The 26,256-nt window shown below is 44.1% G+C and overlaps 1 protein-coding gene across 1 annotated transcript in view; it reads right to left on the reverse strand.

Annotated features, from left to right (window-relative positions):
• LOC116942355 (ephrin type-A receptor 4-like) overlaps positions 1–26,256 on the reverse strand; it is an 82,564-nt gene that overhangs the window by 22,121 nt on the left and 34,187 nt on the right. Inside the window, exons 7-15 of the mRNA XM_032954147.2 lie at positions 25,022–25,181; positions 23,791–23,896; positions 21,324–21,391; positions 20,213–20,338; positions 16,983–17,168; positions 8,692–8,753; positions 7,178–7,387; positions 5,199–5,348; positions 4,040–4,233 (exon numbers count right to left, since the gene is read on the reverse strand). Of these exons, the coding sequence (XP_032810038.2) occupies positions 4,040–4,233; positions 5,199–5,348; positions 7,178–7,387; positions 8,692–8,753; positions 16,983–17,168; positions 20,213–20,338; positions 21,324–21,391; positions 23,791–23,896; positions 25,022–25,181 (1,262 nt within the window). The remainder of the gene's footprint in view (positions 1–4,039; positions 4,234–5,198; positions 5,349–7,177; positions 7,388–8,691; positions 8,754–16,982; positions 17,169–20,212; positions 20,339–21,323; positions 21,392–23,790; positions 23,897–25,021; positions 25,182–26,256) is intronic.

Genomic DNA, 26,256 nt, shown 5'->3' on the forward strand with positions numbered 1-26,256 from the left:
ACTCAAGCACGTACACCAAGCTCTTAGGGCTAATGGTTACTCCGACTATACAATCCGCAAAGCTATCACTCAAACCATGAAGAAGAACCCTCTTGAGGAGCCTTTCAAAACCATCACTTTACCCTACATTGCTGGGATCACAAAAAAGATCTCCAAAATCTTGAATAAACACAAGATCCAGGTCCGTTTCAACACATTACATAAAATCCGTGATCTGGTTCCGTCTGTAAAAGATGTGATTCCGGACATACAATACCCTGGTGTCTACAAACTAAGTTGCCTCTGTGGTAGTAGTTACATTGGAGAAACCAAACGCCATATCTCGGACCGCATTCGTGAACATAAAGCAGACCTTAAACACGGTAGGACCAACACCTCGGCCGTAGCAGATCATTGTTCTAATTCAGTAGGCTCACATGCCATTGACTTTTCCAAGACGGAGGTTCTTTGTAAGCCATCTGGCTTCCATGAGAGATTCGTTCATGAGGCTATCCACATATACAAACACAGAGACAATTTCAACCGAGAAGATGGATTCTATCTTAGCAATCATTGGAAAGATTTGATAAATCATTTCAGTTCTTGATTGATTGTTCACGCTTACAGTGCCTTTCAGACAGCTTACATAAAAACAAATTTCGTCTCCCCCCTCCTCTTTTCAAAAAATAGATGGACTAGTCCTGGCAAACTGCCATCGTTGCGCGTGACGCAAACGTTATTTTTATATATATAAATAAATATGCCGTTTTCAAAATAAATTTATGCAAACCGACACACCTGATGATGACCGTTTGAGTTATGGTCGAAACGTCGTGAGAATTTTTTTTTTTTATTGTTTTATATATATTTTGTTATTTTATTGTTTCTCTTCAACGTGACTTTACCGAAAAAACTAAGAATATGAATTACTGCAGTCACGAAAGCTTTAAATCAAAATTTAATCGCCTCTACGGGGAGGGTTTTCACATAACTTTAAGATCTTTCAACAAACTCCGGGATAAGAAAGCTCAGCTGATCGAGTCTCTCACCTTCCTGAAGAGATGCCGCGACTCTGGGGTAATACCAATCGCATTTACACTCACCTCTGCTACTGTAACTTCTTCTAATGCGAAACGAATTCTTTTCAAAACTAGCTTAGCTCTTATCTCAGAAAAAATCAGACTTATACGCACAGAACTAGATCAGTTAGACAAGACACTCTACAAATCACACTTATCATTGACGGCAATAATGTCCACATCGGATTGGGAACATGTAGACAATATGACTGCCTCTTCAGCTGCTACGATGTCGACCAAATGTAAGGAAAACCTGATTTCCAAATTTAACCTCCTCTTAAACAAAAGACCGGACCCACACACCAAAAAGTTAGACGTTAATAAAGTCGTAATTAATCGCAGTAACAGTTCTATTTCCGATGGTCTGAAATCCGTTTTAGCTAAAGGTCTAAACTTTGCAGTCACACCTAAACACATACCAGTTAATGATATAATTGCCCAAGTAGACGTTGCTCTCAGGGGCCTGGGTCACATCGCTGCAGACGTAGCAAGATCTGAAATCGCTGCAACCCTCAAAAACGCTAAGATGCCAGCTAGCAACCTCAGCAAAGATGAGCGTTTTGAATTATATAAATTAAAAAAGAGGAATGATATTGTAGTTCTCTCAGCTGACAAGGGCAATGCTACTGTTATCATGGATAAAATAGAATACAACAACAAAATTAAAGAATTACTCGACGATGGTAGTTATACAAAAATAAAAAGAGATCCCACCAACAGCCTCGTCACACAAACCAACAAAATAATTTCTGATTCAACCACATTAATTGATCAATCTAAACAGTTTTCGTTGAAACCTTCTGCTGCCAGGCCACCAAGATTATACGGCTTACCAAAAATACATAAAGTTGATACACCTCTTCGTCCCATAGTCTCTACTATCAGCTCCCCCACCTACAAACTAGCTCGTTTTTTGTCTGAAATCCTGCGTCCTTTCACTGGAAAGACCACCTCTGCGGTACAAAATTCTACTCACCTGGTATCAACAATCAAGGGTATTTCCCTGTCCCCAGACGACCTGCTTGTCAGTTTTGATGTAGTTTCCTTATTCACCAAGGTTCCTGTACCTGACACCATTGCAATCATTGAAGACTTGGTTCATCAAGGACTAAACACTGAGGTACCCCCCCTGGTGAGACACTGTTTAACCAATACATACTTCACTTGGAATGGAACTTTCTACAAACAAACTGAGGGCACCCCAATGGGCTCCCCCCTTTCTCCAGTTATAGCTAACATTCTCATGGAGAAATTTGAGACTGACGCCATCCAGACTGCCACTCTGCGCCCAACCTTATGGAAGAGGTACGTGGATGACACTTTTGTCATCTGGCCACATGGCCGGCCTGCTCTAGACAAATTCTTCGACCACATCAATTCCATACACCCAGCCATCAGATTTACCATGGAAGTCGAAATAGATGGCAAGATACCTTTTTTGGATGTCCTAATTAAAAAGAGACCTGATGGTTCAATGAGCCACTCTGTCTACAGGAAAGCTACCCATACGGATGCTTATCTGAAACCGGATTCCCACCACCATCCATCACAGAAGAATTCTCTCATCAAGACTCTGTATCATAGAGCCCAATGCATATCCGACCAGGAACACATAAGCAGTGAACTCAAGCACGTACACCAAGCTCTTAGGGCTAATGGTTACTCCGACTATACAATCCGCAAAGCTATCACTCAAACCATGAAGAAGAACCCTCTTGAGGAGCCTTTCAAAACCATCACTTTACCCTACATTGCTGGGATCACAAAAAAGATCTCCAAAATCTTGAATAAACACAAGATCCAGGTCCGTTTCAACACATTACATAAAATCCGTGATCTGGTTCCGTCTGTAAAAGATGTGATTCCGGACATACAATACCCTGGTGTCTACAAACTAAGTTGCCTCTGTGGTAGTAGTTACATTGGAGAAACCAAACGCCATATCTCGGACCGCATTCGTGAACATAAAGCAGACCTTAAACACGGTAGGACCAACACCTCGGCCGTAGCAGATCATTGTTCTAATTCAGTAGGCTCACATGCCATTGACTTTTCCAAGACGGAGGTTCTTTGTAAGCCATCTGGCTTCCATGAGAGATTCGTTCATGAGGCTATCCACATATACAAACACAGAGACAATTTCAACCGAGAAGATGGATTCTATCTTAGCAATCATTGGAAAGATTTGATAAATCATTTCAGTTCTTGATTGATTGTTCACGCTTACAGTGCCTTTCAGACAGCTTACATAAAAACAAATTTCGTCTCCCCCCTCCTCTTTTCAAAAAATAGATGGACTAGTCCTGGCAAACTGCCATCGTTGCGCGTGACGCAAACGTTATTTTTATATATATAAATAAATATGCCGTTTTCAAAATAAATTTATGCAAACCGACACACCTGATGATGACCGTTTGAGTTATGGTCGAAACGTCGTGAGAATTTTTTATTGTTTTATATATATTTTGTTATTTTATTGTTTCTCTTCAACGTGACTTTACCGAAAAAACTAAGAATATGAATTACTGCAGTCACGAAAGCTTTAAATCAAAACTATACAATAATTCACCCCGTACAATATTTCAGCTTAACACGTAGACTACTCTGTAGCTGAAAAAAAAGTCAGGAATGACTCGGGCAAGCAGTCCCGGCAAACGGAGCAAATTTCAGGCTTTACAGCCAGAAGTACATTTACGTTGCAACAAGTAGTGGGCTTGGGCAGGACGTGTCATCAGAGTGGATGATGCCAGGTGGTTTGATATAATGATAGTGGCAGCCAAGAGAGAGAATGCACCCTCGATGACATTCATCATGGAGATGGAGCGATGAAATCAGCTCAAGGGCAGGTGCTGGGTGGGGTGTTGCATTGCAGGGATTGTGAGAGATAGCAATGGCTTGGGGAGGTCTTCATTCGAGAGCAGATTAATCACGGCCGACGGTGGTGATGACGATGACAGACAAATACACACGCGCACACTCACTGTGCATTGCTGTGCGAGGGGACATTGAGGCTGGCGGGGTTCTGCAGGAGCTTGTCCAGGTAGACGAGGATCTGGCCAGAGTTGGGCCTCTCCGTGCGCTCCTTCTGCCAGCAGTCGAGCATGAGCTGGTGCAGCGCCGGCGGGCAGTCCATGGGTGACGGCAATCGGTAGCCCTCCTCGATCGACTGGATCACCTGCGCCATGAAGCGGGAGTTGTACTGTGAACCCTTCACTTCCCTGACCGCAACCATAATATTCTAGAAATAATTTTGTTGCCATGTAGAGAGACCCTCTGTTTGTAGCAGACGGCTGCCCGATTATCCACCTTTGCTCTGAATACATTTTTTTCCTTGCTGTCTGCAATCAAATAATTTATTTGGATGCGAAAGGACATCTTCTAAGAATGTTTTATTTTCCAATATTGGGTTGTAGGGTGAAACGACACCTAAGTGATGCCATGCTGTAAAAGCTTACAAATCTCACTCATTAATATTCAGAGATAGATATTCATATACAGTAAAACCTTGGATTGCGAGTAACTTGGTCTGCGAGTGTTTTGCAAGACGAGCAAAACATTTGAATAAATATTAATTTGATTAACGAGCGAGGTCTTGCAATACGAGTAGTACGTATACGCTTTGTCTGCCGAGCGTCACGTGATCACAACTGATATACGACTGCTTTGGATTACAAACACGTTTTCGGAACGAATTATGCTCGCAATCCAAGGTTTTACTGTACTCTGCATATTAAAATAAAGGGACTGTGTTGGGATTTTTTTTCTAAATGCAGGCTTATCATGCTCTACCAACACAATTATTCATACTGTAATTTAAGTCTGTGCTTAGCTACCATTATAAATACATAGTGCATAAATGGTCAGACGGAATGGATGAACAGATGGGCAATTAGATGCACAAATACGCAGTCATCTAACAAACTTGCAGACAGATAGATGGAGAGGAAACACACACGTACAGATAAACACATGGACAAATGTATAAGCTGACTGACAGCGAAAAAGGTTGGTAATTGTGTCTCAGCCACTTACAGACAATTTAACTGCTGCCTTCACTGACAGTTACTTCTGTGCACCTTTCCGTTGTCAGTCGGCAGTGACACTTAAAAAAAATACACGCGCACACTGGGGGCGACTCACATCCTGGTTCGTCATGTTCCAGTAGGGCCTCTCTCCGTAGGACATGACCTCCCACATGAGGATGCCGAAGCTCCACACGTCGCTGGCCGTCGTGAACTTGTGGAACGCGATGGCCTCCGGGGCCGTCCAGCGGATGGGGATCTTGCTGCCCTGCGTGTCGGCAGCACGTTTCCGGCGTTTAGCACCCCAGCGAATCCGCAACGACGCTGCATCAGCTCGCCGTATTCGCGTCCACAATGAATGTTACACATGTGGGCAAATAATCCTGTGATGAGGCAAATTCCTGGTTGTCATCACAGCTGTGATGGGGAATTTAAAGCAGGTGGATGTCGCAGCAGTGTCACCCACTCTCCATCCCACGCCCCGACAAGCACACGATGGTTGCATAGTAACAGCAATTCAGCACCGCGATTTCGAGCAATTAACTTCTTCGAGATCCAGACATAAGTCTGCTTTATATCATTAAAGGCATTTCACAGCTTTATATCCTTCCCTCTGTGCTCTTCCCTTTCTCTTGTTTCTCTGCCGTGTTCAAATTACAACTTGGGGCTTGTGTTGTTATCATTGTATTTGCTGGTCATCCGGACATTGTGTACCCTGGTTCTGTGTTATCCTGTACTTGTAGATGTTTAATATATAACTTAAATAATAAATACGTGTTTTCGACTCAGCCATCCATAAATTATGGGGTTGTGTTTTGTCGAGTATTAATATCAAATGTGCACAAATATAACAGTTGCATGAAATTATATGGAATTTTGTTCATATACATGAGTGTACGAATTTTCTTTTTAAAAGTCTAATATACTCCCTACGTGTACATTTCATTCCACATGGACGGTTAAACGGCATCGACTATCCTTTTACAAATCACGTAATTGCAAATGTAATGCGGTAGCTGACTTCTCTGAGTGGTGGGCACTGGAATGGTCTTCTAAAATGTATGTCGGGAGTGTATCGGTGACCACTATGAATACATGTATGTTAAATTCAGCATGGATGGTTAAATGGAATCGACTATAGCTTTACATCAAGTCAATTTATATGAGTCCAGTTTTCTGCCAGTCTCGTAAAGGTGAAGTGAGACTGAAGTGTGAATTACCACTGCAAGTATATTCAGGCTTTGGGTTCTTATTCTCAGCATCTGCGCGTGTGAATTCATACCCCGTGTATCACAAGGTTTGAGGTAATGAGTCTGAGTCAGAGTGGGTCTCAATTCCCACTTGGAGCATCATTGCTGATGGGGGTGGTGAGTATCAATTAAGTGGCATTAACATGAAAACTGTTGCAGTTGAACATTAAAATTCAGGATAAATGACGATCAAAATGAAAATTAATTCTTGAGATATGTTTTGGAGTTCAGGATTCCCAGTTAAATAGCTTTCATTTTAAAGATTAATATTTAATTCTGAATCTGAATTTCCGTGTCATGTGTCTCATGGCTGAATTTACGGAGTCTCAGTGAGTGAGTGTGAATCCCCACTGTGAGTCTCTAGGCTGGGTGGTGATGAGTCTCAATGAGTGAGTGTGAATCCCCACTGTGAGTCTCGAGGCTGGGTGGTGATGAGTCTCAGTGAGTGAGTGTGAATCCCCACTGTGAGTCTCTAGGCTGGCTGGTGATGAGTCTCATTGAGTGAGTGTGAATCCCCACTGTGAGTCTCTAGGCTGGGTGGTGATGAGTCTCATTGAGTGAGTGTGAATCCCCACTGTGAGTCTCTAGGCTGAGTTGTGATGAGTCTCAGTGAGTGAGTGTGAATCCCCACTGTGAGTCTCGAGGCTGGGTCGTGATGAGTCTCAGTGAGTGAGTGTGAATCCCCACTGTGAGTCTCGAGGCTGGGTGGTGATGAGTCTCAGTGAGTGAGTGTGAATCCCCACTGTGAGTGTCTAGGCTGAGTGGTGATGAGTCTCAGTGAGTGAGTGTGAATCCCCACTCTGGTCCTCAGGCTGTGCGAGGAGCTTGCGGGGGGGGAGCTGCTCACGTGGGTGGTGTAGACGGCCTGCGGATCGTCCTCCAGTCCCCGTGACAGCCCGAAGTCGGACACCTTGCACACCAGCTTGCTGTCCACCAGGACGTTGCGAGCGGCCAGGTCACGGTGGATGTAGTTCATGTCGGACAGGTACTTCACGCCGGCCGCAATGCCCCTCAGCATGCCCACCAGCTGTCCCACGCTGAACTGCCCGTCCTGTTTCTGTTCAAACGGTTTATAACATCTGTGATGTTTCGTCCCTGTGCACAGCCATCCAGACACTTACAATCTGCTGGAATTTAGAAAGCCGTTCAAATACTTGCCTGTATTGTCAAGGGTCCTAGGCCTCCAGGCTTGCCTGTATACTGCTGCATGTTATAAAATAATAGCCATTCAAAATTGATTCAAAAGAGAATATTAATTGAACATGCAGGGTTCAATATGATTTTGGATATTACTTTATCAAGTCACCTTGTTTAATATTGCGTCATCTGATGTCGTTATATTATAAATACATACATGATACATAGTGAAGGAAGCTGTGGTGTAGGTTATAGCGCAGTTAGTGCATTTCCTAAGTTCAATTCCTGGCCGTGGCTCACATCAGTGGCGAGTGATATCTGAATCGGTACTGGGGGGCAATTATCACCAACCCACACTGGCCATTGTGGTTAAGTATGATAATAGGCATGGCATGGGAAGGTCTTCAGCTATCAATGGATTTGAAGAAGGGATGTGGATTCTAAATAATTATTCCATAGATAGAACCTTCCACGTAAAATTATATGTCTGACTACTCTGATCCCACTATTAAATTTGACTGCACTCGATAACAATGATTGCCAATCAATATTTTCCTCCTTTGTCATGGATCTATTAATTCATTACAATACTTTCATCATCAGCTGTCATATGAAAACAAGCGTGCATGGCCATACATGAACACATGCATCACTCATGGAAATCGCAAAATACAAACCCCCTTCCGTGACAATTTGAATTATCACCATCATTTACAAGCATTCGGGTCATCGTTATGACGCTAATTATTGGCAATTATCGCAACGTCCCATGGTCGTCATTCATAATTAGTCTCTAGGAAAGCTGGCCTGGAATATGTGCGTACTGTCTGCCCATTAAAACAGGACCATTGGGTTGCTAATGCATTCGACTTCAGCAAGTTGAGCCCACATTGAATACAGAAGCGACATTTCACCAGCTGAGTGTAATGACGCTCCACCATTGGTTATGCTCGCCACCTGTTTTGCATTATCCAGCTGCTTTTGCTTGTGTCTTTTCAATTTGAAATGCATGCTGCCTTCCTTCAAAGCGAGACGATAAATTACCCGGTAACAATGCCAGATAGGCTGCGTAAGTGTTTCAACTTCCATTCGAGATTAGGTAAGAGGCTGAAAATAAGAGACGTAGGTCTCAACTTCACAGCAGGTTCACAGAATTTCATCTCAATTCCGATGAGATACACTTTTCGGACACACCCTGTAATTCATGTGAACGCGGCGCTTTACCCGGAGGAAGGAGTCCAGGGATCCATTCTCCATGTACTCCGTGATGATCATTACAGGCGTTGCTGCAGGCAAAGCACAAGAACCCGGTCAATTGCTGCACATTAACGAGACGTTAGCCCTTCCATTTCACCTCGATTGCCACAAACACGGGGGGGGGGGGCAGGGGGGATAGCGTGAACATTTAGGGGTTATAGTGGTGAATATTTTTTTGTTGTCTTTGTTGCCGGTGATGCGGCCACCCCCTGTCCACGTGTTTTTTTTTCTTTTACAAAATAGCAATTTGGAGAAGGAAAATAATCTACGAGTTCAGTTACCGCTTTGCACCATCGGAAACAAAGTGCCCACAGTTGTGCCAAGCAACGCTTTTGTTTCTAAATTGAACACGCCTTGGTGGCTGTGGGGTTTTATCCAAGCAGGTAATTGGGCTGTGTTTCAAGCGTGACAAAACACATATTACATTCAGTATTTAAGATGTAACTTCCTCAAATTTTCTTTCAATGTATTAATTCAGAGATAATCAACCTGAGTATTCTTCATTTAAAATCATCCACGTGACTATTCCAAATGCACACTTATTTGAAACACCTAATTTCTAATCGTCTTCATTCACTTTAAATTTCACTTGAGTGTGAATAGAATTTATATATGTGAATATAATATATATAAATAAGCAAGCACCTATAAAGGCCAGCACGAGGGGCCAGTGTGATCAGCACCATGCCCGCCCAGCTTTGTCTCCCCTGTGCCAACGTTTACGCACCGCGCCAGCTATTCATTTAAGGCTCAGTCGACCTACTGAGCCCTCGGACCTACTCAGATATTCATCACTGATATTTTCCATGAACAGGATGCAAACTCAGATCACCAGGCTTGTTGTGCAGTGCCCTAACCCATGACACGCACAACAAAGACAAAGATCCCCCCTATAGCCTGTAACAGACTGGAGGGGCAAGTGCTGTTATCTAGCACCTATAAAGGCCGGCATGGCACACGAAGGGGTGGGTGGCCAACACCACGCCCGGCCGCCTTTGTCTCCCTCGTGGCGATGTTTACACATCGCACCAGTATACTAATTTGAGGCTGAGTCGACCTAGGGGAGGCCCAGGACCGGTTCAGATAATCGTCACTGGTGTTGGCCGTGAGCAGGAATCGAACTCGGGTCACCGGGTTCACAGCTAGCTAACCGCGACACTACCGCTCCCCACCATGACGCACACAGCCACTGACACGCATGCAGAAATAAAATACCCTGCTTATCCTGGACACACTGCTGCTGAGTACACTGTTTTGGTAAGTGCCTATAAAGGCCGGAAAGGCACCATTCCTGGCTGTCATTCACTCCAAACTGCTGATGTTGGCCACATCATCTCTCGTGTACCAAGGCGATGCTTAAACCTAAAATCACATAAATATGCAATGCACCTGGGATCTGAAAGCCGAGGCAGTGTTGAGCCTGGATGGCCGTTGGATGGGTGACCGCCAGGGCTTGCCAGGTTGTGTGTGAGGTGGCTACGAGATGGCAGTGTTGAGAAATTGTTCTGCGGCTTGTGTGGGTTTTCACAAGTTCCTCTGGTTTCGTCCTAACGTGCCAAACACTCATGGATGGCATTTTCCAAATATCCCAATGCAGAACCAAAACTACAAAAATAGTATCTTCTGGAAAATAATTGGCATTATGATTGTATATAAATACCAAATACTACTGGTGTAAATTTGCCCAGAATCGCAGTGTGGCTACTGCCTGGTGGTTTGTGTGCTGTCTTCATATATGCGATTAGATATTCTTAGCAAAGATCCATACTTGCCTTAAAGAGAGAAGTTTAATGAATTAAGCGCAGGTGTGCTTTAGAGCTGCTAAAAATAGTCATGATTAATTTCACAGTTTCATTATTCTCTCCACAAGACCTGCCACTATTCTCTTTGATTATGCAGAATAACTGGTGGAGCGTAATCAGGAAGATGGCTGTTAAAAATAGAAGCACATGCTACATTCACAAACCCCCATCCTGCGATGTCTCACAAGGCTCCGTTCTCAGCCCACCACTCTTCTCATTACGTCTCCTCCCTCTTTGCAAGACCATCTCGTGTTGTAATGTAGACAGCAGCTTTGGCACGTTGATGACAACTGGCTCTACATCGCCAACGACCCCATGACCCTGATCACAATATGTACTCTCGCATTCTTCCTTGAATTTCTCTAATTTCGGATTGGGTTTCAACGTCCTCCAGCTAAACATTTCCAAAACTTACAGTGAGGGAAAAAGTATTTGATCCCCTGCTGATTTTGTTCTTTTGCCCACTGACAAAGAAATTATCAGTCTATAATTTTAATGGTAGGTTTATTTGAACAGTGAGAGACAGAATAACAACAAAACAATCCAGAAAAACGCATGTCAAAATTTTTATAAATTGATTTGCATTTTAATGAGGGAAATAAGTATTTGACCCCTCTGCAAAACATGACTTAGTACTTGGTGACAAAACCCTTGTTGGCAATCACAGAGGTCAGACGTTTCTTGTAGTTGGCCACCAGGTTTGCACACATCTCAGGAGGGATTTTGTCCCACTCCTCTTTGTAGATCCTCTCCAAGTCATTGAGGTTTCGAGGCTGACGTTTGGCAACTCGAACCTTCAGCTCCCTCCACAGATTTTCTATGGGATTAAGGTCTGGAGGCTGGCTAGGCCACTCCAGGACCTTAATGTGCTTCTTCGTGAGCCACTCCTTTGTTGCCTTGGCCGTGTGTTTTGGATCATTGTTATGCTGGAATACCCATCCACGACCCATCTTCAATGCCCTGGCTGAGGGAAGGAGGTTCTCACCCAAGATTTGATGGTACATGGCCCCGTCCATCGTCCCTTTGATGCGGTGAAGTTGTCCTGTCCCCTTAGCAGAAAAACACCCCCAGAGCAAAATGTTTCCACCTCCATGTTTGACGGTGGGGATGGTGTTCTTGGGGTCATCGGCAGCATTCCTCCTCCTCCAAACACGGCGAGTTGAGTTGATGCCAAAGAGCTCCATTTTGGTCTCATCCGACCACAACACTTTCACCCAGTTGTCCTCTGAATCATTCAGATGTTCATTGGCAAACTTCAAACGGGCATGTATATGTGCTTTCTTGAGCAGGGGGACCTTGCAGGTGCTTCAGGATTTCAGTCCTTCATGGCGTAGTGTGTTACCAATTGTTTTCTTGGTGACTATGGTCCCACCTGCCTTGAGATCATTGACAAGATCCTCCCGTGTAGTTCTGGGCTGATTCCTCACCGTTCTCATGATTATTGCAACTCCACGAGGTGAGATGTTGCATGGAGCCCCAGGCCGAGGGAGATTGACAATTCTTTTGTGTTTCTTCCATTTGCGAATAATCGCACCAACTGTTGTCACCTTCTCACCAAGCTGCTTGGCAATGGTCTTGTAGCCCATTCCAGCCTCGTGTACGTCTACAATCTTGTCCCTGACATCCTTGGAGAGCTCTTTGGTCTTGGCCATGGTGGAGAGTTTGGAATCTGATTGATTGATTGCTTCTGTGGACAGGTGTCTTTTATACAGGTAACAAGCTGAGATTAGGAGCACTCCCTTTAAGAGTGTGCTCCTAATCTCAGCTCGTTACCTGTATAAAAGACACCTGGGAGCCAGAAATATTTCTGATTGAGAGGGGTTTTTTCTGGCTTTGTTATTGTTATTCTGTCTCTCACCTCTCACTGTTCAAATAAACCTACCATTAAAATTATAGACTGATAATTTCTTCGTCAGTGGGCAAACGTACAAAATCAGCTGGGGATCAAATACGTTTTTCCCACACTGTATACTCATCAGCAAAAAGTCCACTCTCTGGAGAGACTCCAGTTTGAGTGTGCTCCTACTGAACTCTGATCTTACACTGGCCGATAGTGTGGAAAACCTTGGCAGGTGTCATTGATCCTAAGCTCCCGTTCTGTCCCCACATCTCACACCTTCGATTAGCATTGCTGGCTATGTACAATATGAAAGAAGTTCAACATACATACTTATGTACGCACATGTTGAACTTCTTTTTCACTGTACGTGGCAAACCGTGCGAATCAGAGGTGCGGGGGAAGGACAACAAACTAAACACAGAAAACTGTTCTGAAGTAATTATTTTTCAATCTAGATTTAAAAGTGCATAGCTCCAGTGGCTTCCTAATATCATAAGTAAGAGCGTTCTACACGGCCGGAGAAGCACGTCTCAACGGGCGTGATGCGGTGACCATCTCAAGTCTGCAGGACCTCATACCTCCATTCATGCAATATCTCCCACATTCACCAAGTCCTGATCCCAGCTGCCACTGATCCCAGCACCCTGACTTCACCATTGAAGCTCTCCCCAATGTCCTCCTCAAATCACACATCTCCAAAATAACGACGCCAGACTTATCACCAGCACCATGCAGTAGACCAATCCCACCACTGGCTCTCAATTCATGATTGGATCAATTTCAAGATCACAATCACCATCTTCAAGATCCTCTACGGACTGGCCCCTACCCCTACCTCTCTCCTCTCATCTCACTCTAGCTCCACTCCACACATTTTCCACTCCAGAAACCGAGGGTTTCTGTCAACCTTCACTCAGTGGGAGGTCGTTCATTACTCTGTTGCCACCATTGTCTAGAGCTATCTTCCCCCACCCATTTGTGGTCTTGACTCCCTGCACCTCTTTATGTCTAGGATCATGAGCTCTTTTTTTCCTCTGACTGCCTCTTTCACAAAACGAAATATGCCCTTATGTTTCTGTACAGAGTCTCGAGATACTGTCTCATTGAGATGCTATATGTGTTTCAATTGTATCGTATTCAACAATGTAAATAAATAAAGAAAATATCCATCGATATTAAGTGGGGCACTGAACGCACGCATTATTTCTGCATCCATTGTGAATCAATGAGCAAGCGTGCTGAACCAGCACAATGAGTACGCCAGCAACAAAACTCACTTGAACGTCTTCTTTGGTTCTTTCGGTAAAGTCACGTAGAATGAGAATAAAATAATAAATTGATAAAATAAAATAACGCAATAATATTCTCACGTACGCCTTTTGGCGTCATCTGGTCGAGCACCAATGGGGTCGAGGCTCAAAAGAAAGCCGTCCCTTGGTGTGGACCAATCAGTTTCAAGGACAATGCATATATTATCATAGTATGTTTTTTGTTTGCATTTTGACTGCAGGTATTGTGGTTAATGCAGAAATTAATCCTTGTAAAATGGTTCCAGTTTTGTTGCCAGAAAAAAGGGGAAAAACCCTGTTATTATATTTTATTTCACTTGAACGTGTTATTAGTGTATCATTATATTTAAATTGGTAGACACTTGGCCTTAAGAATATCCAATGGTGATATTTGTAACTGTTGCATGTAATTTATATTCCTTTCAGGGTGATGCAATTCAGACCGTGGAGAGGGAAGACCTTGATTTTGGCGAAGAGACTCAATGTCGATGTTCTGACGTCAATATGTGACTGAGAGCAACATTCCAGGTTCGTGTTGAGTATATTGTATATCATGTGTAATGCACACAGGTCCATTCAGCTCTTAGTTATTGTCGCAAATCCATTTCCCCATCCACAGTGTAGCTATCTTTCTGTTTTATTCACCCAACATTCTCACGTAATGCTCAAACCACAACCGATAACTGAATTTGGCAAAACGTATATTGTACTCATCTTTTGGTGAACGCTCGAAAAGGCTGGACCAATCGCAGATTATATAACTTAATGGAGCATTGCAGAATGGCTAGGGACGTTTCCCACTGCTCTGAGCTTCTTCGATAAATTGTAAGAAAGCCTAAACGTGGTCCGGTGTGGCTTAAACCACTTTCAGCGACACACACACTTATTAAATGCACTGCTTGTGAATGTATTTGTTTTTCAATTCATTCAACTAATTATTGTTCGCAGTAGTGGTATAAGTCGTGTGAGTATTTCTGTGCTTGTGTCTTAGCACATGCACACACTGGCTTTGTGCTCCGTGGGCCACGTGCCAGTCGCTTCCCCCACTCGACGTTATCACTCGCCAAGGATTCTCGCCAGATTTTGCTATCGTGGCAAAAAAAATATTAATATTTTGTGTAATGCCTTAAAGGTCCAAGGAAGTGGTGATTTTGTATTAAAAAAAACGACACTCACAATAGATTTTTGTCTTCACATGATGCAAACTACAGCTTTCGTTTTATGCATGCCATATTTGTGAAGATAACGTGTGGATGAAGGGGATTTGGATACAGATGCGTGTATATTTGTGTGTAACTGTGTATATGTAAAATATATCATGGAGAACCCTTTTAACTTCATCTCCGTGAGAACGCCTAAAAACAGTGTGTGACGTTACAACTGCAAGTGTGAAATGAGTCACAATTTTGCGTAATTAAGGCCAACGGGAGTGTTCTATTTGCTCAAATGGATATGCTATTTTAACTAGCTAGGGGATAAGGGGAGGGTTCTCCCAAATAAAATTCTCCCAAATTCCCATTGAACATTGTTAAAAGTTTATCCCCAGCGTAAAGTGCGGCATCCATCGTCCAGAGCAGAGAGATAAGTGTTGCCAACTGTACAGCCAATCCCTGCTAATAAGACAACTGTGTGATAATTTAATGTAATAGCTCTTGCCAGACCTCCTTGGCCTGATGATGAAACAATAAATAAGCCTAATCTCTGGTTGAGCGCGGTAATTGCGAGCAAAAGGTGCACTTTATGAACCACGACTTATTTTACGCCATATGAAATAACGAAATGTTCCTTTGAAGCCAAAGACATGTTAATGGAGTAAATCAAATAAATAATAGACTGTGAAAATATGTCTATATTGCACGAACTGCATTCCCAAAGCTAATTTGTGCCTCCTAATAAGTAAAATGACCTTAGCTACCCTGGACACGATATACTGGTTGAGGAGCCACAAAACTTCAATAGCACTCTTTTGGGACCAATTATGCACAACAAATACCATCCCTTTGCTAACTGAGATTGTGAGCATGCAAGCGCCCCCGTTAGTGAACAACGCTTAATTTTCTTCGCACGGTGTAACGAGCAGAAGACGAGCAGGAGGCACTATTCTTATAAGTGCATTGGCAATTTGTTGGTTTTTTGCTCTCATTAAAACTCACAAGATATTTATACGCTGCCCATCTAGCGCATGGCAATGAATTTTCGCACAAATTCCTCAGAGAACTAAAGCAACTTTGTTGAAATGTGCCATCACTTGCATTGTTTTTGTTAAAAATTTACGTAAAAAAATATCGACATCATCAACAACATCACCACCAGTCACTGTCTGCGGCAGCGTCTGCTGTTGTGTGGTGCCTGTACACATGCGTACACGTGTACACAGTATATGTGGTGGGGAGTAGTGGCACATCGGTTTGCACACTTCATTAAAATTACCAGTTATACAACAAACACCTGTTTGCCACTAACTGGCGGTCATATCACTCGCGCTTCTGCCAGGCTAGGTTCCAGGCCATCATGCACACACCCAGTGGAGAGTGGCATCTGAATCTGTCCTGGGCAACCCCAAGTATCATAATCCTGGCCACCTCACCCTCTCTTGTGACATGCCAGCCACTATCAATGCTCAGTCAATCAGCTTGCCCCTATTCTATATAAGAATACATTGGGAATCTTGCTCGAATGTGTGCTATGACATCATAGATAATTAGTTTGTGTCGGTATATTCGGAACCCCTCTTGTGATTCAATGAATTGCTATAATCTTAGGTCATGATTTGATTCAAGAATCAATTATTGTTTTGATATAACAGTGAATGTAGCATCTATAGTTACTGCAAATAAGTCAGCCGAATTAATGATATTTCTGAATATTAATTTTAAAAATAATTAATTTATCATGCGTGAGATATGTGCACGTAATATATCGCGAGCACACCTATTGATTTTAATCAATTCATATGTATGTAGTTACTTGCCAGGTATTTGCGCATGTGTGCATGTGCTCATCTGTCAGTGAAGCAGGCTCGTGCAGAGATGGAGGCAAACGCCTCCCAAAAACAACGTAGGGTGAAGGAGCGATGCTCACAACACCGAGCAGAACGCCAGGTGGCTTAAACACAGGTGACAGTGTGAAGCCCAGGTGGTGCATGAGCCAATCATCTCAGTCAGTTAACCCATAACACCTGCGTCTGTCCGATGACCTCCTACCAACAATTCTTCGACACTTCACGTGGCATCAAGGTGCAACTAGCCCGGCACAAGCGCCGCGGTGATGTCATTGTCATTTTTGGTGATGACTGCCGCCGTTTGCTGTTGTTGTTAGTGGACTCACTCTTGGTGACGACCCCCTCCAGGCGGATGATGCTCGGGTGCTCAAACTGGCCCATGATGCTGGCCTCGCTCAGGAAGTCCCTGCGCTGCTTCTCGCTGTATCCGGCCTTCAGGGTCTTGATGGCCACCGGCGCCTCGGCCTGGCCCGGCACGCGCAGGACCCCGCTGTACACCTCCCCAAACTCTCCTGGTGCGATGCAGGGGGGTTCAATTAACAGCAGCAAATGGTTAATTAAACTGAGCATTATAAACCGTAAGTGTTAATCCCCCCTCGCCGCCCGTGTTTCTCGACGGCAGGCCTCAAGTCTCATGCCTGGGCAGGCCTCTATACATTGACCAATCTTCTCCTTTCACACATAACTTAGGAACGCATTCATATGGAGATTAAAGAGCGCTTCGTGCATAAAAGGGACAATTCGTATGCAAAGTAGGTGATATATACGCTATATTGAGTGGGCACACGGTGAGAGGCCAGCTAATAATGAGTAAATTTTTGGACGTGAATGCAGCCTCATTAAGTAAATAACTAATTAGGCAAATACATACAGCACATACTACATTTTCTGGGAACCCCCAAACAAATGTGTGTGTGTGTGTGTCGAAGACATCACTCAGGCTGCTAAACAAAGCAAATAGCCTTGGGCATAGAGGACAACAATGGGCCAAAAACTAGCAGCAGACTGGTAGCGAAGAAAGGGAACAGTGTTGAACGGATGACCAAGAGGGAGATGGATGAGATGTGAATTAACGGTAACACAACAAATATCATGTTGCGAAGAAGATAAACAGAAGGCTTTCATCCAACAGGGAAATAGTACACGTCAACGATGATTTTGATTGAAAACCGCTTTGTCAATCCACTGCTGGATGAGGGCCGTACTCCATGCTGGTCAGTGATGTAAGACATGGTCGGGGAATCAAATTCAGATGACCGAGTTCATAGTTGCAGAGCACCCAGTACTGCTGCCGATTTATATACTGTATGTTGAGATATTTGTTTGTGCATGGCATTGCAAAGAGATGTGTCACGAGTGTAAATGTTAAAGTTAGGTACGGGCCACCTCGGGTAAGTTAACCCCCAATAATCCCTTTAGTCGCACAAGTTAACAGTTAAGGCAGCAAAGAGAGTGCCCCAAAGGCTTGCACTGAGGCAGATTAATGCCCCAGTTTCACCCCAGGATACTCTCATAAAAAAGCCATAGCCCTGAACTCACAAAGAATTCAAACCCCTGCACCAGAGCCAGTGAAAGGCTCATTGACTTTCATTGAGCAATTTTTTAAACAATGATCTTAAGAGAGGATTTTGTGTTCTAAATCTAATTTTTTTATGTTTTACGGCTACAAAATACCCTCGGTGAGCTGGCATTAAATCCATATTTTTTTAGGTGAAGATTTTTTGTTTCAGAGGTTGACTCATTCTAAAACGAGCACCTCTCTTCGCAAGCGCTTAGAGTGACACGGAGGCAGGAGAGTGAGGTACTGACCCACCCATTTCAGCAGCTGCCCAGTAACAATCAAACTTCACCATGGTAGCCCTGACCCCCGTGACACATCAGCATCTCAACAGGACTGTGATTGCGAGCATCCTTCGTGGCGTTAGTAAAATATAAGCGTGAGATGTCATGCGTGCGTTTTATTTGGCATTTATAGTGTGCTGAGTATAATTAATTCCGGTGCACACAAGTGATGATGTGTGCACATATATTGCGTGTTTCAGGATCTGCATCAGCATATTTTGACCAATATTACATTATGTGCATTTTGTTTTTCCAAAAAACTGTGTGATATAAGCAAAAAGCAGATGAAGGAACTTTTTCAAGAGTACGTTTTGCATGTTACACTATTTTCTGTTTGTTTATTAATGTATACACCTGGACCTGAATACTGACAAACTTTATAACAATATTTTATATTTTAAATCTGCCTAATTATTGAATCACCTACAATGCTCAACAACAGTGCATAATGAGGATTGTTATTGTTCTTGTAATTTATGCACCTAAACATTTAAACCAAGTCAACCCTAGCATAGAGCCAGGCTCGGTTTGGTTACCGATTTCCCCCTGTTCTGTTTTCGTGTTCTGAAATCAAACCCAGGCTGCTAGGATTGTAATACAATGCGCTAATCAGTACCCAACCATTTCCTATATCTTACATACCTTTGCAAACCGAAGACAAATATCTCCTGTATAGCCTTAACAGACTGTTAAGGCAAGTGCTTATAGAGCACCTATGAAGGCCGGCACAGCACACGAGGGGGTGGGTGGTCAGCACCGCCCGGCCGCCTTTGTCTCCTCAGTGACGATGTTTACACACCATACCAGGGACATATTTCAGGTTGAGTCAGGACAGGTTCAGATAATTATCGTCACTAGTGTTTACCATGAGCGGGAATCAAACCCGGGTCGCCGGGTTCGTAGCGCAGCACGCTAACCGCTAAACTAACACTCTATGCACACGCACACACACATACACCACACTCTTAAGAAGCACACGTCCCAGCAATGTCAGCGATCTCCAGGTGGAAGGAGACACGGCTGCAGGTGTTGTGCCCAGGGTTGGATTGACACGGGGGCCTTATACGGGGGAAGGTGTGGGGGGTGCAGTGCAAAGCCTCGGATTTTGAGAGGCCCCAAAAAATGTATACACAATGCTTGGAGCACAAGACTGCAGCACTGCAATACATCCTATCGTGCAAATTGGTAATTGAAGCCGTGGAATAACTTCGTGCATTACTGCCAGCTGCGTGCCGGCATTAAAAGTTTTGTTCGTATTAACTTTAATTTAGCTTTATAATTAGGACTTGGCATTTTTTGAAAAACTCATTAACTAAACAACCAAAGTTAGGAGCAATAGGGCATCTCGGGCACGAGTGCTGGTAAATCAGTAAATGGAAGGAGGCCAATGCAGAAAGAGGGGACTCCAAAATCTCTGACAGTAAAGCGTCCACAGTCGTGGCGAGCGCTGCGCTATGAACCCAGAGCCCTGAGCTCGATTCCCGGCCACTGTTCACATCAGCGACGACTGACGTCCAATCTGGTCTGGCTCCCCCCCCCCCACCCACCCACCCACCCGCTTTTCACCAAACCTACACTGACCAATGTGGTGAAGTATGGCAAAAGAATCCCACGACTGATACAGCAATAACAAAACAAACCTTCAACCAGCGGTGGATTGACGAAGGTCTGTATTTGTTTTTGGATGTAGTCCTGGTTGCGGCGGTTGCCTTACCCGCTCCCACCACCCTCTGGATGGAAATGCACGAGACGGTGATCTCCTTGGCGAACTCGTGCACGGCTTGCGCGGGATCCTCGTACGTGTGTGGGTCCACGTAGGTCTTTATCCGCCGCAGCTTTACTGTTTACACAGACGGGGGGGGGGGGGGTTGGTGGGGAGGGTCCTCGTCAGCTTTGCTGTCAAAGTGCCAGTGCGTTGGCACACGACGAGAATGGCTTCGTTCAAGTCCAGCTGAGCTGTTCATACTTTTATGGGTAGTTTAAATGCGTTCTTTGGTGATGCTGCATTGGCAGTGGTGCACAAATAAAAACAAAAACTCAACACACTCGTCAACTACACTGTCTTAAAAGTGAAATATATAATTGACAATGTTCCGGGCGATTGTTCTTCTTCATAGCACATAAAACATGAGGAACGGCTATTGCCATGCATTTTGATGATTATGTGTTTTATTTTTTTTATTTTAAGGCAGTGTTGTTGGCTAGTGTGTTGATTTACATATATTACATAAGTGGAAATGCTGTTGAAAACCAAAGTTGTAAGTTCATGCCTATTCATTGCATGAATCGTAGTATGGAAAAGCAGCGAATTACCAATAAGCCAAAATATCTGGTGAAATGTGTTTTTTTGGTAATTTCAACCTCCTCCGTATGAACTAAATTTTATATGTTTTCAAATGACTCCTCTATAATTGAAACTGGTGGAGCAGTCTAGGAGGACGTCTCCATACATACAAACATATAGTAGATTAACTGCAGTTATCGTAGAGACTGTACCCTATATGGTATTAACACAAGCAACTTTGACCACAAAAAAGTCTAAACCAATCTGTCTTTTACTTGGCTAGATGAAAACCCTCCAGAGACATAAATTGCTGCTGTATCGAACATGCTCAGGAAACAAACAAAAAAATGATATTTGTAATCATAGCACAATGTTTAAGCTGTATCAACACAATGCTGAAACTTTCAATTATCTTGGTATACTTTACACCAGTGCAGTGCCAGTTCAATTTTTGTGCACGTGTGCTAAACTTTTTTAGCTCAGAGTTTTCACCAACTGGTCACGTATATTAAACAGGACCCTGTGTATACGAATAACTTACTGTGACCGCTCCAGAAGTTGAGCTTCTCTTCGTCCGGCACGTGGCCTCCTTTTGTGTGTCGGCAACGTCTAACAGGAAGGAGGAAAGTTGCAGCTCTTAACCTCTCACCCAAAATGCCCAATGCAACATTGTTCCTAAAAAAAAAAATCACAATTGCCAATTATATTATTACGACTAATACTCCTACATTTATTTTCCCTTTAAAGCCTCATTGAGTCTCAAGACTCCTTTCCAGGTGAGTCATTCAAAGGTTCGCACTAGATGGGGTTGATGTTGCTATGCGTTTCCCAACGGACTAATTTGCCAGTAATCTTTCGGATTTGCCACATTTGGAACAATCATTTGGCACACAACAGCCTACTCGATTTCGAATAACATCACGGGGTGTTTAATGTTCAGGTTCGAGCCCAGAGGTTCGAGCCCAGAGGCTCGAACCTTGAACCTCTGCACAACAAGCGGGCGAATGGGCTTCCGCTCGGTCATGTCACCACCCCAGCAATTAAATCATTCATCACTCGCTTATTTCATTATTTCCGCTTTCCCATGCTGGCAGGAAACCCCAGCTTGGAGCGAGTTCCTTTAATCGTAATGTAAGCAGCTACAATGCAGTAGCTGTGGAAGCAAGGTCGTACTGCAAGCATGCAGAAAAAACCATGAAGCCGGCATGGCATGGCTTAATAGCTATGTTAACCTTTTGCGCTCACACTCTCAATCCAATGGACTCTCACAGACAATCCAATGGGATTTTGCAATTCGTAAGCCTTTAATGCTAAAGGTTGACTATGAATTGGCACTAAATGTCTTCTTGGCTGATGCTTGCTGTAAATAATAATATTAAAAGCGCAGTTTAATCCCAGCCCAGCAGCAATGTAAATTGCAGGACGTTTAATGCACTGCTGTTCTCTGTAGCTCTTATCTTTGGCGATGACATGATGAAAATTATTGCCAATTTAGTTTATATGGAAGGAAGGGGGTCGGGGGCACATTTTTTTCAGCTGATGCAGGGAACATTAAAAATGCCACTATCGGTACAGCTGTCTCACGTGAATTTCCAGCTGTTAATATAATCAATCATGTTAGGAAAGTGCTTTATCTTGAAGGGCATTCGTTTTTCTAGTTAATGCCTTGTGACAAAGTTGATGAAAAAAAGACTTCCCCCAACTTCAGAAGTTTGGGCTTCTTAAACAAGGACCATGGAAATATAATAATCCTACGAATATAATACCGTGCTAACATGAAATATAAATGTAAAACAAATCCACGTTTCAGTAAACACACCACCGTTATTATTAACCTGCCTCTTTGTTGTAAATGCGCTGTTTGAAATGTGCGAGCCATTTTTGGGCTGCACACACACAAAAGGCAATGATACTGTGATTAGAAGAGGAAGCCCAGATAATTTTGCTCTTGTTTAAACGCCACTATATTTCCTTGGGAACATATCCCCAGGAAAAAAAAAGACCTCCCACATGTGTTACTTCGCAAAGAAGCGAATAAATAGATAAACAAATAGAAATGCAGCTCCTTGCCTGCAGTGGGCCATTCACTGCTTGTTGACACAAGCAGTGGAAGTGCCACACTATTGTGAAAGCCGCGGCCTCGTTTGTCTGGCACAAAATTGCCTCCACAGTTCCCACAGAGTGACGCGCAGCGAGAATGCGTCTGCCGAGTTTGTGACCGATGGTGCAGCCCTTTCGATGCCGGCCCTCTGCGAGTCCGTGCAAAGGAGAGAGTGACGCCCGAGGAGCAACGTGTTTAAGCATGCGATGTTGCAGTGGGTTATGTTTTTTTTTATATGCGATGTGCTTCGCACGGAAAGCGACGTTCGCGAACGTTCCACAAAACCGCAACGAACAAGCTCTGTCCGTGACTGTTTCAAGAGCATCGAGTAGTGAGGCTAGTTTTCTCACGCAAACACACAAAGACAAAGGTCTGCTGTTTAGCGTTACACACCACCACATGACGAAGTGCTGTTAGTGAGCACATATCAAAGCCAGAATGACATAAACTCAGCTGCCTTTGCCTCGCCAGTGCTGATATTCGCACACCTTGGCAATTATTCATATATGGCTGAATCACAAAGATAAAAAAAAGATCCCCGGTGTAGCCTTAACAGACTGTTGGGGCAAGTGCTGTTAGCGAGCACCTATAAAGGCCAACACGACGCCCGGCCGCCTTTGTCTCCCCAGTGGCGATGTTTAAACACCGCACCAGGTACTCATTTGAGGCTGAGTCGACCTAGGGGAGGCCCAGGACCAGTTCAGAAAATCGTCACCGGCGTTGGCCGTGAACGCGAATCGAACCCGGGTCGCCAGGTTCGCAGCGGAGCGCGCTAACCGCTACACTGCCGCTCCACACACACACACAGAGATACACAAAGAGATGGGAGAAAGTGCTGGAGGGATAAGGGGATGGAGGCAGCGGTTCAAGTAAAGGGGTGCTCGGGCGGTGGGTATGTGGCACATACCCTCCGCTGATGAAACAGGCGATGAAGAATATGAGCAGCAAAATCACCATGGAGACACAAGCCCCCAAGATGGTGATCTCCTTCATTTCTCCTGTCAGGGGGCTCGCTGCAGGAGACACGCGGCGGGAGAAAGGTTAGCAACTCCTTTTGAAAGTCGAGAGATTTATCTTAAATGAGATCAGCGACATGTGATCAATGTCTACAAGAAAGAGGGAAGCTTAAACCAATTTTAAAACTAGCAAAATGAAAATTCTTCCATTTTTATGTAGCACTTTCATTCATTATTATTTTTATTCGACTGCACTTTTGTATTTTTGAGGTGTGGGAGAGAGAGGTGAATTTGTTCGTGGATATTTAAAGCCACTTTTGAAGGCCTGCTCATTCCAAATACACAATTTTCAAACACCATTTTTTTTTTTTAGACTTGACCTAGAGGCTCTTGTTCTCAGGTCATACACCACCCTCAAACTACAAACTAAGGTTTCCACTGTGACAAATTTGATTGAACTATAGGCGGCTGGCTGTCAAAGCTAGCGTTGTTAGCGAGCGCCCATTAAGGTCAAAGTGCCACATCAGGAAGTGATTTAGCCAGCACCGCAAATACCCAGCCACCGCACTTCGGACCTTCAAAATACCATACAAATTTCAGGCTTTAGTTCACCAAGGTGAGGTCAACCGTTCATTCTTTTTGCTCACTGCCTCTGATGTGTATGGCCAGTAATAAAACCCAGCCACCAGGATGATAGCCAGGTGCGTTATAATTACACCACTGCTCCACGTGCTGCATGAACGCACACAGTAATCTTCAGCCCTTGATGCATCATGTCCACTGTGATGGACTACTATTGTTTACATAACTGCCATACAATTCTCTGCATTAAAAATACAAATTTTCGAGGGGCTGTTTTGACTCCTAAAATTATATTAAACCTCCAAAAGAGTTTTCCTTTCCTCTTAATAATTCGTGCATGAGGGTTAGTTTGCAAATAATCCTAGGGAATAAACAAAAATACACAAACTCAGTAAAAACACAGAGAAGAAAGGAAAGAGAGATGAAGAGAGATGAATAGACACTGAGATGGACAGACTTGCTATAAAAAGACACGCACAGAGACAGCATGGGAAAGAAGGTGACGAGAGGTGAAGAGGGACCGGGAGGCAGCGAGACAGACAGACATGCACGCAGTCCGTCATGCGGACGAGCAGATCATATTCTGTGAGAAAGGGGCACCTTGGCTGGTGGAGTAGAAGACCCGGGTGCTGTAGGCTCCAAAGCCTGCGGCTGTGCGCGCACGCACGCGGAACGTGTAGACGGCGCCCGCCCGCAGCCCTGACACGGTGGCACCACGAGCGCTGGCCTTCACCAGCGTGCAGTTCTGCTCCTTCGAGTCCTGAATCGCAGTGATGCACAACGTCGGATCGCGGGGCTCGAGGCCACGCCACAGCTTGCGCCTGAGCGGTCTGCTGCGCTTGCATCTCCCTGTCCAGTGGCGACGTGACAGCCGGCCTGGCGCCTCTCGGGTCTGTGTTTATTCGTTGTGTGAACATTGCCACGTGGTTGGCATTCTGGTTGCGTGTGTGATCGCACGTGATTGAGACGTTATCCCATTGTTGAATTAAAGCTGTGTGTTTGCCGGTTTGTGGAGATTGACGTGAAAACGTTTTGATGCCGAGTTGTACAACAAAACGTATCACACTGTGACATTTTGTATTTATACACGTGAATTATTACCGACATTACTTACACAATACATAATACAACTACGCTAAGTGTAAAATACATAAACCACATTAATTTTGCACATATATAAACACACTTATAAAATTACTTGAACAACTAGCGAGAAAGGAAACCGGTCACGTGATTTATTTTACAACCAGTCCAATGGCATTACAATGACAGTGAGAATTGTGAGGTGTAGGTCTGCTCATAAATTATCGCCGAAATTGTGCCGAATCGTAAATGACAGTGATGCTTCCTTGAGGGCCTCCCCTTTACAGACCCTCCATGGTTGCAAATAAGGTGCGACAAACGCCCCTAATATTGTACACGCTCTGGAACATTGGCCCATGTGGGGGACTCCTTTTCTGTGGACGTCCCTAAGGACCGTGGGTTTGAGGGCCACTGTCACGTGAAATTGAAACAAGTCTTCACAGCAGCTCCACAGTAACCTGCTGGGCTCCAATTGGAATTTAAAATGTGCGCGCGATCATATAACATCTCTGACAAACCCTCTTAACCTATACATTTCGCCCTATTCATCCTTGCCCCCCCCCCACCCATCAAGCCCACATCCCCCCCCCCCCCCCCCCCCACAATATGGTTGTTATATGCAGACAAAATGAGGTAAAGGTTAGTTTCCTGGCCGAATGGTGTGTCTCGTATTTGAGGGCTTACATGGAATTGAGACTGTCGGTAAAGGGGAGACGCATTGGACGGTAATTTCTCGAACAGTGTTATGGCAG

The sequence above is a fragment of the Petromyzon marinus genome, chromosome 14 (assembly GCF_048934315.1).
Source record: "Petromyzon marinus isolate PM22_M1 ecotype Great Lakes invasive population chromosome 14, UKy_Petmar_22M1.pri1.0, whole genome shotgun sequence".
In the NCBI taxonomy this organism is placed as follows: Eukaryota; Metazoa; Chordata; class Hyperoartia; order Petromyzontiformes; family Petromyzontidae; genus Petromyzon; species Petromyzon marinus.